This window comes from Oncorhynchus masou, chromosome 9 (assembly GCF_036934945.1).
Source record: "Oncorhynchus masou masou isolate Uvic2021 chromosome 9, UVic_Omas_1.1, whole genome shotgun sequence".
Classification (NCBI taxonomy): domain Eukaryota; kingdom Metazoa; phylum Chordata; class Actinopteri; order Salmoniformes; family Salmonidae; genus Oncorhynchus; species Oncorhynchus masou.
The window spans coordinates 85,941,474-85,955,783 of NC_088220.1; the positions used below are offsets into that span (position 1 = coordinate 85,941,474).

General features: G+C 43.2%; 1 protein-coding gene across 1 annotated transcript in view; it reads left to right on the forward strand.

Annotated features, from left to right (window-relative positions):
• The first annotated feature begins 399 nt into the window (after positions 1 to 399).
• Positions 400 to 14,310, forward strand: part of LOC135546715 (SR-related and CTD-associated factor 4-like) — a 37,732-nt gene continuing 23,821 nt past the window's right edge. The window contains exons 1-10 of the mRNA XM_064975349.1: positions 400 to 594; positions 1,639 to 1,722; positions 1,914 to 1,958; positions 2,779 to 2,940; positions 5,660 to 6,157; positions 6,801 to 7,010; positions 7,235 to 7,584; positions 7,853 to 8,049; positions 8,160 to 8,260; positions 8,420 to 8,533. Coding sequence (XP_064831421.1) covers positions 565 to 594; positions 1,639 to 1,722; positions 1,914 to 1,958; positions 2,779 to 2,940; positions 5,660 to 6,157; positions 6,801 to 7,010; positions 7,235 to 7,584; positions 7,853 to 8,049; positions 8,160 to 8,260; positions 8,420 to 8,533 — 1,791 coding nt within the window. The 5' untranslated portion in view covers positions 400 to 564. The remainder of the gene's footprint in view (positions 595 to 1,638; positions 1,723 to 1,913; positions 1,959 to 2,778; positions 2,941 to 5,659; positions 6,158 to 6,800; positions 7,011 to 7,234; positions 7,585 to 7,852; positions 8,050 to 8,159; positions 8,261 to 8,419; positions 8,534 to 14,310) is intronic.

Consider the following 14,310-nt stretch of genomic DNA (forward strand, 5'->3'; position numbering starts at 1 on the left):
CCACTCACTACCAAATATGGTGATGAGCGGAAGCCCAGTGGGAGATGGAGCGAAATGAATTTATGCCCGAAAATCTGCTAATTTTCTCATCGATGAAACATTTGATATCCATACAGTTTTCTGTTTCAAAAAGGAAGATATATAACATAGTGGTCTGCGTGTTGTAGACTTTACCCTTTGCCAAAGTTTTTTTTTTTTTAATGGCGTTTTATTAAGAGTGCAGGGGCGAATTGAGTTATTGCACACGCGCACTTCATAAAGTAGGCGTTCCCTAACGGAAATATGCAAATATATGCTAGAACGCGCCAATAGGATCTCCACTATCTTGTGCATGGCTCTGCCCACATCCTTGCTTGGCTCTGCCATTGGCAACGACCGGCTCTATCTTGGGTTAGTTCTCCAAATCTTTGTTTTGGTCATACCTGTTATCGACAAGCGGAGCTACGGGTTAGCAACGAGAGCTGATGTTTGCTACGAATATATAAACACAGCTAGCTAGCTAAATCGCCACGCATTACTCACTTATAAGGATAATTGATCGGCACATCAACAAATAAGTAAAGTATGGATTCCGTCAACGCTTTCAACTTGGAGGTAAAACATGAAGCTGTTTTTGTAGCAGTCGTTTTTTTCGGTTAGCTAACTACATTGCTATCGTAGCTAGCTCACCCAGAGGCAGATATATCTTTACTGGCTAAACAAATGTCGATGTAGTTAGCCAGTTATCTGGCCAAAGATGTCCCACTTGAGCCAACTGTTTGCCATGTTACTAAAATGATCTAGCCCACCAGAAGGACAATATATTAATTTAATAGCAAATCATACGTAGGTTAGATGCTACCCGCTTGTGACCTTTCTAATCAACAACTCCAACATGGCTACGCAGCTAACGGTAGCTAGCTAAAAGCTATCATGCTAGATGGCGAACTTTTTTATGTTTGTTAACCTAAGATGGATCATCATTCTTTGAGTGTTATTACTGGTCTCCCATAATTAATGCACAGACCATGACTGAAACAGCTGATAATGTGAACTTTATTGCACGGCCAGATTATTATTTTGTTGGGTTGATTGTGTCGCCCTGTATTGGTACATAAACCAATGGTTCCTCTTTGAGTTTACTAACTAGTTGGTTACAGTTGCTAATAAGCAGCTTGGTGGTGGTTTTGTTTAAAAGGAAATGCTACTCGGTTTATGTAATTACAAGCTTGGTAACGTTAGTTTCCCAGCTGTTTTTATGTACACAGTTATTTGTCTAAAATAAACTATTCGTTAATATAACTGTGTTGTGTGGTAGCTCGCTGTTTTCCTCTTGTAGATGACTACACTAGCCATTTATATCCCCTTCAACTTTTATTTAGCATAATTCAAAACATGGGTAGCATCACTTTTCATCATTCCCCACGTTGTGTATGTTTGCCATTTGCCCGGTGTGTTAATTGTAGATGCATCCAGTGTCTCCCCCCCCCCCCCCCCAATGATTATCTGTCTACCCTTACTCTCTAAACTTTGGTGTAACTGTGGTTATAATATAAAACACATGTGAGTTTTGGATGATTTTATGTGGTCTGGATGAGATGACCTCGTTCAGGTGCTAACTGAAGGTGCTAACTAAAGGTATTATTCGTTTTCCTCTAGTTATTCGCCATGATTGACATGAAGCCTCCAATATCACGAGCAAAGATGATGTCAGTCACTAAATCAGCAATAAAGGCTATCAAGGTAAGTTAGGCCAACATTAGAGCAACGTGTATGTGTGTCAACTGTGTATACTGTATAATGAGCACTGTCCTGTTATCTGATAAATTGAGTGTCTCATTGGAAAATAAAATACGAGTGGAGATATTTTTTCTTATGCTAAAATCTGACCATGTCTAAATTCACAACATGACACGTTTCATCTTGCCTCTCAGCTATACAAGCATGTCGTCCAGATTGTGGAGAAGTTCATCAAGAAGGTAAGCCATGGATAAACAACCATGGAACTATTATCAAGAGTGGGTCGCTTTGCTTTCAGACAATGCCACTAGCCTAAAGTCGTCCGCATGTTGCCCACCCGGAGCAGTTTGTGCATATTTTGTGACGTTTTTATTTGTTTTAGTCTTTGGCAAAGTTAATATTTCGGCTGTTAGTGCACACATTTTCTATCTGTCTCTGTCTGTCTCTGTCTGTCTCTGTCTGTCTCTGTCTGTCTCTGTCTGTCTCTGTCTGTCTCTGTCTCCTCTTCTGTCTCTCTCTGTCTCTCTCTGTTTCTCTCTCTGTCTCTCTGTTTCTCTCTCTGTCTCTCTCTCTCTCGGCAAGCCTGACGTTAGGGAAGCCGAAGTCTTACGTCTCTTCATCAGTGATTTGTCCACAGTGGGGATTCTAAAACTGTATTTTTGTCATTCAATGAGAGAAATGTTTCATTCAAATTGATTCACTTGAAATACTGCATAAAACATCCGAGTTTGATGTAAAACCTTGTGAATAAGATCTCTGCAAAAAATTTAAACCAATTACTTATATTTTGAGGTGTCTTAGATTAATTCTGACTTTTTGAAGAAGTGTACTGGCTACGGCATCTTAAGATGGACAAGCGGTACTATTGCTGCTTTTTTTTCAGGAGTTTATGCGGAAGGCTTTAGCCCTGGAAACCATATAATAAAAACTAACGTTTTTACCCTTTTTATAAAATGGTTATAAAACATTTAAGGTTTTGACCCTTATTGTAATTTGTAGACCAGTGATAAGGTAGAAATACCAATGATGATGATATACATCTGAGCCTTGTTCCTAAAGTGCAAGCCAGAGCTGAAGGTTCCTGGCCTATACGTGGTGGATTCTATAGTCCGACAGTCACGACACCAGTTTGGAGTGGACAAGGACGTCTATGGACCAAGGTTCCAGAAGAACTTCACCCCGACATTCCAGAACCTCTACCTCTGTCCACACGATGACAAGGTAGGTTACCACTGTAGCTGTTTTTTTGTGTGGGGGTGTAAAACCAAGTCAGCGATGCACCGTTTTTGTTCAAGCACTGACACACCAATCAGTAGTTTAGTCGTGGGTGGTTGTGTTCAGTTAGTCGCGGGTGGGTGGTTGTGTTCAGTTAGTCGCGGGTGGGTGGTTGTGTTCAGTTAGTCGCGGGTGGGTGATTGTGTTCAGTTAGTCGCGGGTGGGTGGTTGCGTTCAGTTAGCCGCGGGTGGGTGGTTGCGTTCAGTTAGTCGCGGGTGGGTGGTTGCGTTCAGTTAGCCGCGGGTGGGTGGTTGCGTTCAGTGAGCCGCGGGTGGGTGGTTGCGTTCAGTGAGCCGCGGGTGGGTGGTTGCGTTCAGTGAGCCGCGGGTGGTTGCGTTCAGTTAGCCGCGCGTGGGTGGCTGTTGATTCATGGATGATTGAAGCTTTTGGACATCAGCACAATGTTGAGGGAATCCTATTTGAAGAAAAATATACTCGTAAGATATACAAAATCTTGCAAAGAGACTATCCGACTGACAAGCTTTTAGAAAAAATATAAACTACTGGAACCAAGACTTAAATAGAATTGATATTGGCATAAGATGGAGGGAATGTTGAACACGTATGTTTAATCCAGTATAAAGTTAATGTATAGGATGTATTATACAAGAAACAAACTTCACAAATTCTACAGCACAACGGCAGAGTCTCGTCTAAAGTGTAAAACTACTGATGACTTAATAATTCAGGCATTCTGGGAAATGTTATGAAGTCCAAATGTTACGGACAGAGTTAGGAAGACTGCTGTCAGAAGTATTACAATGTAAATGTACTTTTTTAATTTGTCTGTCTGCATATTTCAAGATATGGCATATGAGGGTGCAGTGAGATACCCAATGGGTTGGACAATATTATTTTCGTCATAACAGGACAGTGCTCCTTTATACAGTTTACACACATACACGTTGCTCTAATGTTGGCCTAACGTACCTTGATAGCCTTTATTGCTGATTTAGTGACTGACATCTTTGCTCATGATATTGGAGGCTACTAAATGCCTACTAAAAAAACATAGCCAGCCAGGAGACGCCTGGCCGACAGGGCTTTGCTGAAGGAGCTCTGCTTCGGTGGCCTCTGGTATAATAATTTAATACTTTTATTGAGTTTACCGGTTGGAGAATTGTGTTGTCGTATTGTGTAGAAAGACACGACTTTACCATTTTTTTTTTTAAACCGACAATGTATGATTTCAGTGTTTTTTGCTAGTTTTGGATATCACCAAGGTCTATATGATCAGGAAGAGTAAGAGCAGTTATACCTCCTGAGATTAGTCTCGTTTTTCTACAAGATAACAGTTGCCACAATGTTTGTTCTTCAAATTCTGTATTTTATTGAAACAAAAATGAATCAAATAGCCTACATTATCTTGAAAAATAAATTAAAGGTTTAGTTTGCCCAAGTTTCTTTCTTTTTTCCCCAGATGTTTACTCGCAAAGTTAACCTTTTTCATATAACATGCAAATTTGTTGTTTTTCTAAGTCCACAACCATGCTTAAGCCACGTCAGAAGGCCACTTTTGAGGTCTGGTAAAATCAGATAAGTTTTGGATGTAGTTACCGTTTAATTCAAATACACACCGAGCAAGAGGCTGTTTCGTGGTGTTTTTGTAGTAGAGTTTGCAAAACAAATACCCACTTGATTGATTCAAATAATCATGATATCTTTCTGCCAGGTAAGTGTAGTCCACTTTGTACTTAACATTTAATTGTAGAAGGTTTTTGAGAAAGCCTTTCTACCTACCAGAAGACTGTTTTCATTAGCATCATCGCTAACGGCTACGCAAAGAGGTTGTCACACGCACTGCGCGCGCACACACACACACACACACACGCTCTACACACACGCGCGTGTTCTCGTTGCCTCTTCAGGAAGTTGCAGGAAATACGAATCACTGATGCGTTCTGTTCACCGATATTAGTTTTTTCCCAATACATTTAGTTGATTCCCTGCTGGGGTCAATACATCCCATTTTAATGCCTGGATTCCTTGAGGGCCCTAACGACCATATTTGGACCAGAATGAGTCTCCACTACCTATTGTTCCTGCAGTGATGAGTCACCAACGTCATCAAATGTTTTCAGAATAATCTCCAAAAAGCCTCGGTCTATCTGTAGCCTACGCAAAATTTGAGTCAAATGAACAACTCTCACAGATGCCATTTGTTAAGTTACACTGACTAACGAGAGTCACTGAATTTAGCGTCACTGTCTAGCGAGGCCCTTTCATAGGAAAGGAAACCTGGGAAATCGTTTGGTTTACTGCACTGATGTGATACTGTGGACATATAACCACATGGTAATGATTAACGAATAGCAAAGGGATATAAGAGAGACTTTATTCAGTCAGTTTTACACTTTTTTTTATAAAGCTAGTCAACACTTCCTGTTCGGTCGCCAATCAACACACAGTAAATAGTCTACTATGGCAGGTTTGGGGGGGTAGTCGACTAATTACTATTGGGCCAGGTGTGGGGGGTTGTCGACTAATTACTATTGGGCCAGGTGTGGGGGGTTGTCGACTAATTACTATTGGGCCAGGTGTGGGGGGGTAGTCGACTAATTGAGCTGGTTTCTGATCAACTCAACGGACAACCTAAAGCGTAACTGTAAACTCCTCTCATTGTGGGTTCTTATCCCCTCTCTTTCTCTCTCTCTCTCCCTGCAGAGTAAGATTATCCGTGTTCTCAACCTGTGGCAGAAGAATGCTGTGTTTGAGATGGACGTTGTCCAGCCCCTGTTGGACATGGCTGCTGGCTCTTTCGTCCTTGCTCCCTCCCCCCAGGATGACCTCCAGGCCCAGCCCCCAGTCTCCAGTGCCTCTATTGCAGCAGCCCAGCACCAGGCCCAGCCCACCGTCTCCATAGCAGCAGCCCAGCACCAGGCCCAGCCCACCGTCTCCATAGCAGCAGCCCAGCCCCCAGTCTCCAGTGCCTTCGTTGCAGCAGCCCAGGCCCAGCCCACAGTCTCCAGTGCCTCTATTGCAGCAGTCCAGCCCCCTGTCTCCATAGCAGCAGCACTGCCCCAGCTCCCTGTCTCCATAGCAGCAGCAGCCCAGCCCCCTGTCTCCATAGCAGCAGCCCTGCCCCAGCTCCCACCACAGCTTCGGAACCCTGAGGCTCTGGCGGCTGTGGCCCAGCTCTTCCAGTCCGGACAGGGACACGAGGTAAGTGAGAGCTGTAGAAATGAAAGTTTACATCACAATACCAGGTCAGGCATCATGAGTGTAACCATAGAGATTCTAATTCCCTAACCAAGAGTTTATCTGTCATTTTGCCATGGTCAGATGTTCTACTCCCGTTTATACTAAGTCTCTACTGTAATAGCTACACTATTACACAGTCCTAGCTAATACAGCAGTGTAGCCTAGTGGTTAGAGCATTGGACTAAAAAAGGTTGCAAGTTCAAACCCCCGAGCTGACAAGGTACAAAATCTGTCATTCTGCCCCTGAACAGGCAGTTAACCCACTGTTCCTAGGCCGTCATTGAAAATAAGAATTTGTTCTTAACTCACTTGCCTAGTTAAATAAAGGTAAAATAAATAAAATCAATAAATACACCCCAGAACAACACAACTGGGGCAGGAACTAAAAATTAACAGTCTCTAGTTTTTCCTCTTCAGTGTTTGTTCTTCACTACAACCATCCATGACTCCCATGTCTGTTTACTGTGAACAATGTAGTTCTACTGAAAATACGTTTTTATACCAGGCTAATAAAGGATAAATACATGATATTCTCTTGATGTTGGGCAACTGATTTGATGGATTGTGTTTAATTTGGCTGTTATTCCCTCCGGTCTGTGTCCAGCTTCAGAAGATGCTTCTGAGGTTCCAGCCAGGGCAGCAGACCACCACTCTGGTTCCCAACACCGTGGTGGACGAGACTCAAACTCCGGTTCCCAACACCATGTCTGACCAGACCCACTCGCAGAGGGTCCAAGGCCAGCATAACACACACCGTCCACTGTTCAACACACACCACACACATCCTGCAGAGCAGAATAACTCACTAGCTAAGGTAATTCATTATTGTACGCAAAGCAAATTTCTGACCAACAGACCTTTTTTTCTTCTTTTTTTTTAAGAGGCCTAATCTAACAGGACAGCATTTCCGTGGTTTTCATAAAGCCTCGTTGAAATGGGTGGTCGGTCACGGATGTTAAGTCAACTCTAGGTGTGATTGTTATGGATGTGTCACTAAATCGGGGGTGTTGTGGTTGTTATGGCGGGTTCTGTCTTCAGAAACTCCTGGATCGTTTTGATTACGACGACGAACCAGAAGAAGTGAAGAAAGAGGAATCTGATTCCCTTGTTCCGGGAAACGTTTACGGTGGGCAGTTTCCTGGTCAAACGCCGCCCAACATGGAGCAGCAATTTCAGGGTCATATGATGGGCCAGCCTGGGAGGCAGCAGACACCTGGTGGAGGATACCCTGGTCTGAACAAGGGCTACAACCCAAGCCAGCACACTGCCCAGCAGAACCAGGACCAGGGAAACCCCAGAGAGAGAGAAGATCCGTCTGGGAGGAGGGATGGGAGGGAGGGGAGGCAGCGCGGCCACGGCAGGAGGTCACGCTCCAGGTCTGGCTCTCGGTAAGAAGCTGAAACCATGGTTGATGTTAGTTGTTTTTTTGTTGAGGACACTTTTTTTTTTAAAACCTGTAAAGTTCTGTTTAGGATGAACAGATCCTCTGTAACAGAACCCTGCCCGTCACCACCTTTTTTAGCTTGGCTTTTAGGTCATGATTGTACTGTTATTTGAATAAACCTTTCGTTATTTATTTTTTTCCTATTTCATTTTACTGTGAAGGATGTTGCGATTTTGTATTTATTTCTATAAATGCACTTGATCTCTCTCCAGATCTCCCAGGAGAAAGAGATCCAGATCCAACTCTCGCTCCCGCAAGCCCCGACATTCCTCCCAGCGATCCGGGTCCCGCTCCAGGGAGAGTCGCTGGAACTCGCCTCGTTCCCGCTCGCAGGAGAGAAAGGAGAGAGAGAAGGACAAAGACCGTAGACAGAAAGGTCTGCCCAGCATCAAGAGCCAGACACTCAGTGGTACGTACTGTCAGATGATACACGAGAGGACCCGTGTCCCAATATGTACCCTATTCCCTACTAAATTCGACAAGGGCCCTGTATTGAATGTTTCCGTCGTTGTTGTCTAGTTTGCACCACGACTCTGTGGGTGGGCCAGCTGGACAAGAAGACTTCTCGGCAGGACGTCATGTGTTTACTAGAGGAGTTTGGGCAGATTGACTCCATTAATGTAAGTGTATACTTACTGGCACCCTAATCCCTTTGTTATAGTGCACTACTTTTGACCAGGACCCATCAGGAATAACCAAGGCGAGTGCTCTGTTTTGACCCTGAAAAAATGGTCTAGGAACAACTTAGGTAATACCAACCTGTTCCCTCTCCCCTCCAGATGATCCCTCCTCGTGGATGTGCCTACATAGTGATGGTTCACAGGCAGGATGCCTACAGAGCTCTACACAAACTCGGAAGAGGATCCTTCAAGGTCAACCAGAAGGCTATCAAGGTACTTGTTGATTTATTTATTTATTTATGTACGTTCAACCAACTTTTAATTTTTTTTTTTTTGTGTGTGTGTCCTGGCCAGTTTGTCAAATAACATTCTGATTTACAATGTAGACCTGGTAAATATGGTGCCTCTGGCTCTTTTTAAAAGCAATATAAAAAAAAAAAAAACACTAAGGAAATTGTTCCGTGTTCAAAACAGCAACCAAAACACTTCCATTGCGACCATTTGACTTTGCAGTGCTACCATTTTCTTTTTATTGGTCGCTAGGCCGCCAGTGGGAACATTTTTTCTTAGCTGGTCACGTTTTTAGTTTCAAACAGCAGTGTGTTTATGCAAACCGGCTATTCAAAGAGTTTGGTCTGAAGTCGTCGTTGAATCTTTGTGATGCGTGTTTCAGTCATCATGCTGTGTTTGAATTAACATTTCTCGAGGCTTTCCCACAAAACCTTCCTGATTTTAAACGTTGACTGTAAAGCAGGCAGAATGACACTATGATGATTTTATCAATTGCGTGTCATTTTTTGTTGTTGTTGTTGCAAACTCTGCCATCACATGTAGCCAACATTGTACAGTACAAAAACACCAATAGCTGCTCGTCTCTTGCTAGGTGAATTAAAGGACAACTACACCCCCCCCCCCCAAAAATAAAAAAAATAATTCATGATTGTTACCAGACCTCAAAAGTTGTCTCTTCTGTTGGTGTGGCCATGGCTAAGGCAATGGCCGGCCTGCTCTGCTGGCCATTGGGTAGAGGCCTAATACAAACTTTAAAATAAAAAAATGTCTACCATCTGCTATGGCAGATGAATTCTACTGGTCATTCAGGTTTATTACCAGGTAAAATATTTTTCCTGCATTAATTATATCAAAAATCATGAGCATGCTTCGTAATGTTTCTAAAACAAGGAATGTATTACAATTAAGACCACTACATTGCTCAATTAAATGTAATGTTTTTTTGTCCTGAGTCTTTAAAACCCTCCTAAAGGATCGAACCCCTTTTTTTTTCAATTTTCGCCAATAATGACGTACCCAAATCTAACTGCCTGTAGCTCAGGACCTGAAGCAAGGATATGCATATTCTTGATGCAAGTGAAAGGCCATAATGTATTATTCCAGCGCAGGTGCAATTTAGGATTTGACCACGAGATGGCAGCAGTGTGTGCACAGTTTTAGACTGATCCAATGAACCATTGCATGTCTGTTCAAAATGTTGTATCAAGACTGCCCAAATGTGTCTAATTGGTTTATTAATACATTTTCAAGTTCATAATTGTGCACTCTACAATGCTATTGTTTGAGGATTCTTTCACTGTAATAGCTACTGTAAATTGGACAGTACAGTTATATTAACAAGAATTTAAGCTATTATTCTACATTAGCTGAACCTTTTCTGCGGGAGTGACATCGATCCCGTAGAGGTTATTAAACCTAAATATCACAGATGTTCATTCTTCAATTGTTCCCATGAGAATCTCACTAGTAGAAGGTGATAATCTCTTCGCTAGTAGTGGAAGCCAACTCAAACATTGTTATGGTCACAAGGGAAGTGGTTTTTCAATGTAAATATCCAAGAAACACAAGGGTAAAGTCTCACTTTAGTAGTTATACCAACTTTTATGCCTGTGCACATTGCTTCTAAAAACACATTTTTCAGCAGTGTTGGCAGTGTTGCTGTGCGAGGTTGGTTAGTTATAACGTTAGGATTCATATTTCTTTGTGCATTACCAGATATGACACAAAATGACAGAAATACTTTGAAAACAGCTACTGCAGAATTTATTTAGCATTAAATCACAGCCAAGACCATGCAGGAGTGGCTTTGGGACAAGTCTCTGAATGTCCTTCAGTGGCCCAACCAGAGCCTGGACTTGAACGATCAAACATCTCTGGAGAGACCAGAAAATATCTGTGCAGCGACGCTCCTCATCCAACCTGACAGAGCTTGCGATGATCTGCAGAGAAGAATGGGAGAAACTCCCTAAATACAGGTGTGCCAAGCTTGTAGCGTCAATCCCAAGAAGACTCAAGGCTCTAATCACTGCCAATGGTGCTTCAACAAAGTACTGAGTATAGGGTCTGAATACTTATTTAAATGTGATATTTTTGTTTTATTTGTAATAATGTAGCAAAAAAATAAATAAAAATTTTGGCGTTGTGAGATTTCGGTGGGGGGGGGGCACACAACAATTTTAATTCATTTTAGAATAAGTAACGTAACTGGAAAAAGTCAAGGGGTCTGAATACTTTCCGAATGCACTAATGTGGCAGAGTAATGTAATTAATGAGTAATATTATTTATTTATATTTATAATAATAGTAATTAAAATGTGTAGACATTTTCGTAATATTTCAGACTTGTTTTTAATTGAGTTTTTACCTGAAATTGCACCACCAGCCTGTGTTATAGTCTGAATTGTTTTCAGTAACTTCCGGCTGCACTGAGCCACGTAAAACTCCAGAAGCCCCACCACCTAAAACATGTAATCAAATGTTGATCATACAAACAGGAGACGTTTTAACCATTTGTGTTGGGGGGGGGGGCAACAAGGTGAGCGCCGTCAGGTAGGGTTTCCACTAGGATAGCACAACCACAAAGTCAAAATGGACGATATCGTAAATATGCATGAAAACATTTTTGTGTTTTTGGTGTTCATTTGGGTTAGGCATAAGGTTAGCGGTGTGGTTAGGTTTAACCCCTTAAGGTAAATGTCCGCTCCCCGCGGAAATCTAATTGGCATAATATCCCTTTTTTTAAAACATACAAATCCGTCAGTTTGTTAAATATATATATTTTTTGCATTGGATGTGTCTCAAACCACCACATTCACCTAAACTCAGCAAAAAAAGAAATGTCCTCTTAGTCAACTGTGCTTATTTTCAGCAAACTTTACTTGTTAGTATTTGTATGAACATAAGATTCAACAACTGAGACAAACCGAACAAGTTCCACAGACATGTGACTAACAGAAACGGAATAATGTGTCCCTGAACAAAGGGGGGACGGGGGGGTCAAAATCAAAAGTAAGTCGGTATCTGGTGTGGTCACCAGCTGCATTAACCACTCCCCATCCCGGATCAGTGCTAAAGCCTCAGGCTCATTAGTAAAACGTTAACGAAAAATTGCAAATAAAATGCGCCTTCTCAAGCTTAGCCTTTTCTAACAACACTGTCATCTCAGATTTTTCAAAATATGCTTTTGAACCATAGCAATAAATAAAATGCTCCTCGTGGACTACCAGATTTTCACAAAAACCAGCACAGTATCTTTGCAGTTCTGGACATGTCAGATGTTTTCTTTCGAAAGCCAATTATATGCATAGTCGACATCTTCCACCAAAATATCTTGTTTAAAACGTTCCCGGACATTTCCAAAAATGAAATGGCCCTAGAGCCTCCTGCATCAAAATGAGAACCCAGACTTGTAACTGGTTAAATAAAGGTAAAATAAAAATCTCCTGTACCAGATTTGCCAGTTCTTGCTGTGAGATGTTACCCCACTGGTTCCCAAGGCACATGTTTCTGGGGGGGAATGGCCCTAGTTCTCACCCTCCGATCCAACAGGTCCCAACATGTCTGTACCAGACGTGCTCAATGGGATTGAGGTCCGGGCTCTTCACTGGACATGGCAGAACACTGGCATTCCTGTCTTGCAGGAAATCACGTGTAGCAGTATGGCTGGTGGCATTTTCATGCTGGAGGGTCATGTCAGGATGAGCCTGCAGGAAGGGTACTTCATGGGGGAGGAGGATGTCTTCCCTGTAACGCACAGCGCTGAGATTACCTCGATGACAACAAGCTCAGTCCGATGATGCTTGGACACGCAGCCCCAGACCATGACGGACCCTCCACCTCCAAATCGACCCTCCACTTGCTGTGTTTATTATTATTTATTTCAACTTTATTTAACCTGGCTAAGATAAAGCAAAGCAGTACGACAGAAACAACAGTTACATATGGAATAAACAAACGTACAGTCAATAACACAATAGAAAATCGATATACAGGGTATGCAAATGAAGGAGGTTCAGGCAATAAATAGGCCATGGTAGTGAAGTAATTACAATTTAGCAAATTAACACTGGGGGATAGATGAGCAGATGAGGATGTCCACATAGTCAGAACCGTCCAGAGTAGTGATGTTGGGCGGGTGCGTGCAGTGATCGGTTGAAGAGCATTAATTTCGTTTTACTAGCATTTTAAGAGCAGTTGGAGGCCACGGAAGGAGTGTTGTATGGTGTTGAAGCTCATTTTGAGGTTTGTTAACCGTGTCCAAAGAATGGCCAGATGTGTACAGAATGGTGGCGTCTGCGTAGAGGTGGATCAAATAATCACCTGCAGCAAGAGAGTCATCATTTATATAGATAGATAGAGAAAAGAGTTGGCCTGAGAATTGAACCCTGTGGCACCCCCATAGAGACTGCCAGAGGTCCGGACAACAGGCCCTCAGTGTTCAGTGTGTCAAATCGATCTGAGAAGTAGTTAGTGAAACAGGTGAGGCAGTCATTAGAGAAACCAAGGCTGTTGAGTCTGCTAATACGAATACGGTGGTTGGCAGAGTTGAAAGCCTTGGCCAGGTTGATGAAGCTGGCTGCACAGTACTGACTTTCATCGATGGTGTTTATGGTATCGTTTAGGACCTTGAGCGTGGCTGAGGTGCACCCATGACCGGCTCGGAAACCGGATAGCACAGCGGAGAAGGACCGGTGGGATTTGAAATGGTCGGTGATCTGTTTTGTTCACTTGGCTTTTGAAGACTTTAGAAAGGCAGGGCAGGATGGATATAGGTCTGTAGCAGTTTGGGTCTAGAGGCAGGGCAGGATGGGTTTAGGTCTGTAGCAGTTTGGGTCTAGAGGCAGGGCAGGGCAGGATGGATATGGGTCTGTAACAGTTTGGTTCTAGGGCAGGGCAGGATGGATAGAGGTCTGTAGCAGTTTGGGTCTAGAGGCAGGGCAGGATGGATATAGGTCTGTAACAGTTTGGGTCTAGGTGGATAGAGGTCTGTAGTTTGGGTCAGTGGATATAGGTCTGTAACAGTTTGGGTCTAGAGGCAGGGCAGGATGGGTATAGGTCTGTAGCAGTTTGGGTCTAGAGGCAGGGCAGGGCAGGATGGGTATAGGTCTGTAGCAGTTTGGGTCTAGAGGCAGGGCAGGATGGGTATAGGTCTGTAGCAGTTTGGGTCTAGAGGCAGGGCAGGATGGATATAGGTCTGTAACAGTTTGGGTCTAGGAGGGCAGGATGGATAGAGGTCTGTAGCAGTTTGGGTCCCAGGGCAGGATGGATATAGGTCTGTAGCAGTTTGGGTCTAGAGGCAGGGCAGGATGGATAGAGGTCTGTAACAGTTTTGGCGAAGAGTTTCACCCCCTTTGAAGAGGGGGATGACCGCGGCAGCTTTCCAATCTTTAGGAATCTGATGATACGAAAGAGAGGTTGAACAGACTAGTAATAGGGGTTGCAACAATGGCGGTGGATAAATTTAGGAAGAGAGGGTCCAGGTTGTCTAGCTCAGCTGATTTTGTAGGGATTCAGATTTTGCAGCTCTTTCAGGACATCTGCTGTCTGGATTTGGGTGAAGGAGAAGCGGGGGAGGCTTGGGCGAGTTGCTGCGGGGGTGTGGAGCTGTTGATCGGGGGTAGCCAGGTGGAAAGCATGGCCAGCTGTAGAGAAATGCTTATTGAAATTCTCGATTATGGTGGATTTATCAGTGGTGACAGTGTTTCCTATCCTCAGTGCAGTGGGCAGCTGGGAGGAGGTGCTCTTATTCTCCATGGACT